Raw genomic sequence first — 318 nt, 5'->3', positions numbered from 1 at the left:
CGCCCCCCCCCCCCCCCCCCCCCCCCCCGCCGCTCACCTCGTCCAGGTCCACGTAGGGCCCGGCGCCCTCGGGGAACATCTCGTCCACGGCCGGCTTCATCTCGGGCCTGCGGAGCGCTCATCACTTCCGGCCCGCGACAGTCCCTTCCGGCGAGTTCGCGGGGCAGATCTAGACGCCGGCGGACCGACTCGGTAGTTGCCTAGCCCGCGCGGCAGGTCTATACGCCGGAGGACCAACTTTGTGGTCGCCTCTCCGCGGGAGGTCTAGACGCCGGGTGGTGGCCCCGCTGTCTCGGCGGGGGCCCAGCGGGCGCGGGG

At 74.5% G+C, this 318-nt stretch overlaps 1 protein-coding gene across 1 annotated transcript in view; it reads right to left on the bottom strand.

The window, feature by feature from the left end:
- COPS9 (COP9 signalosome subunit 9) overlaps positions 1 to 185 on the bottom strand; it is a 10,448-nt gene extending 10,263 nt beyond the window's left edge. Inside the window, exon 1 of the mRNA XM_006151925.3 lies at positions 38 to 185. Coding sequence (XP_006151987.1) covers positions 38 to 100 — 63 coding nt within the window. The 5' untranslated portion in view covers positions 101 to 185. The remainder of the gene's footprint in view (positions 1 to 37) is intronic.
- Positions 186 to 318: the final 133 nt, after the last annotated feature.

Source organism: Tupaia chinensis, unplaced genomic scaffold, assembly GCF_000334495.1.
Source record: "Tupaia chinensis unplaced genomic scaffold, TupChi_1.0 Scaffold000332_1, whole genome shotgun sequence".
NCBI lineage: Eukaryota > Metazoa > Chordata > Mammalia > Scandentia > Tupaiidae > Tupaia > Tupaia belangeri.
Note: the sequence above shows the minus strand (reverse complement) of the source record. Positions and strands in the feature narration are given on the sequence as shown.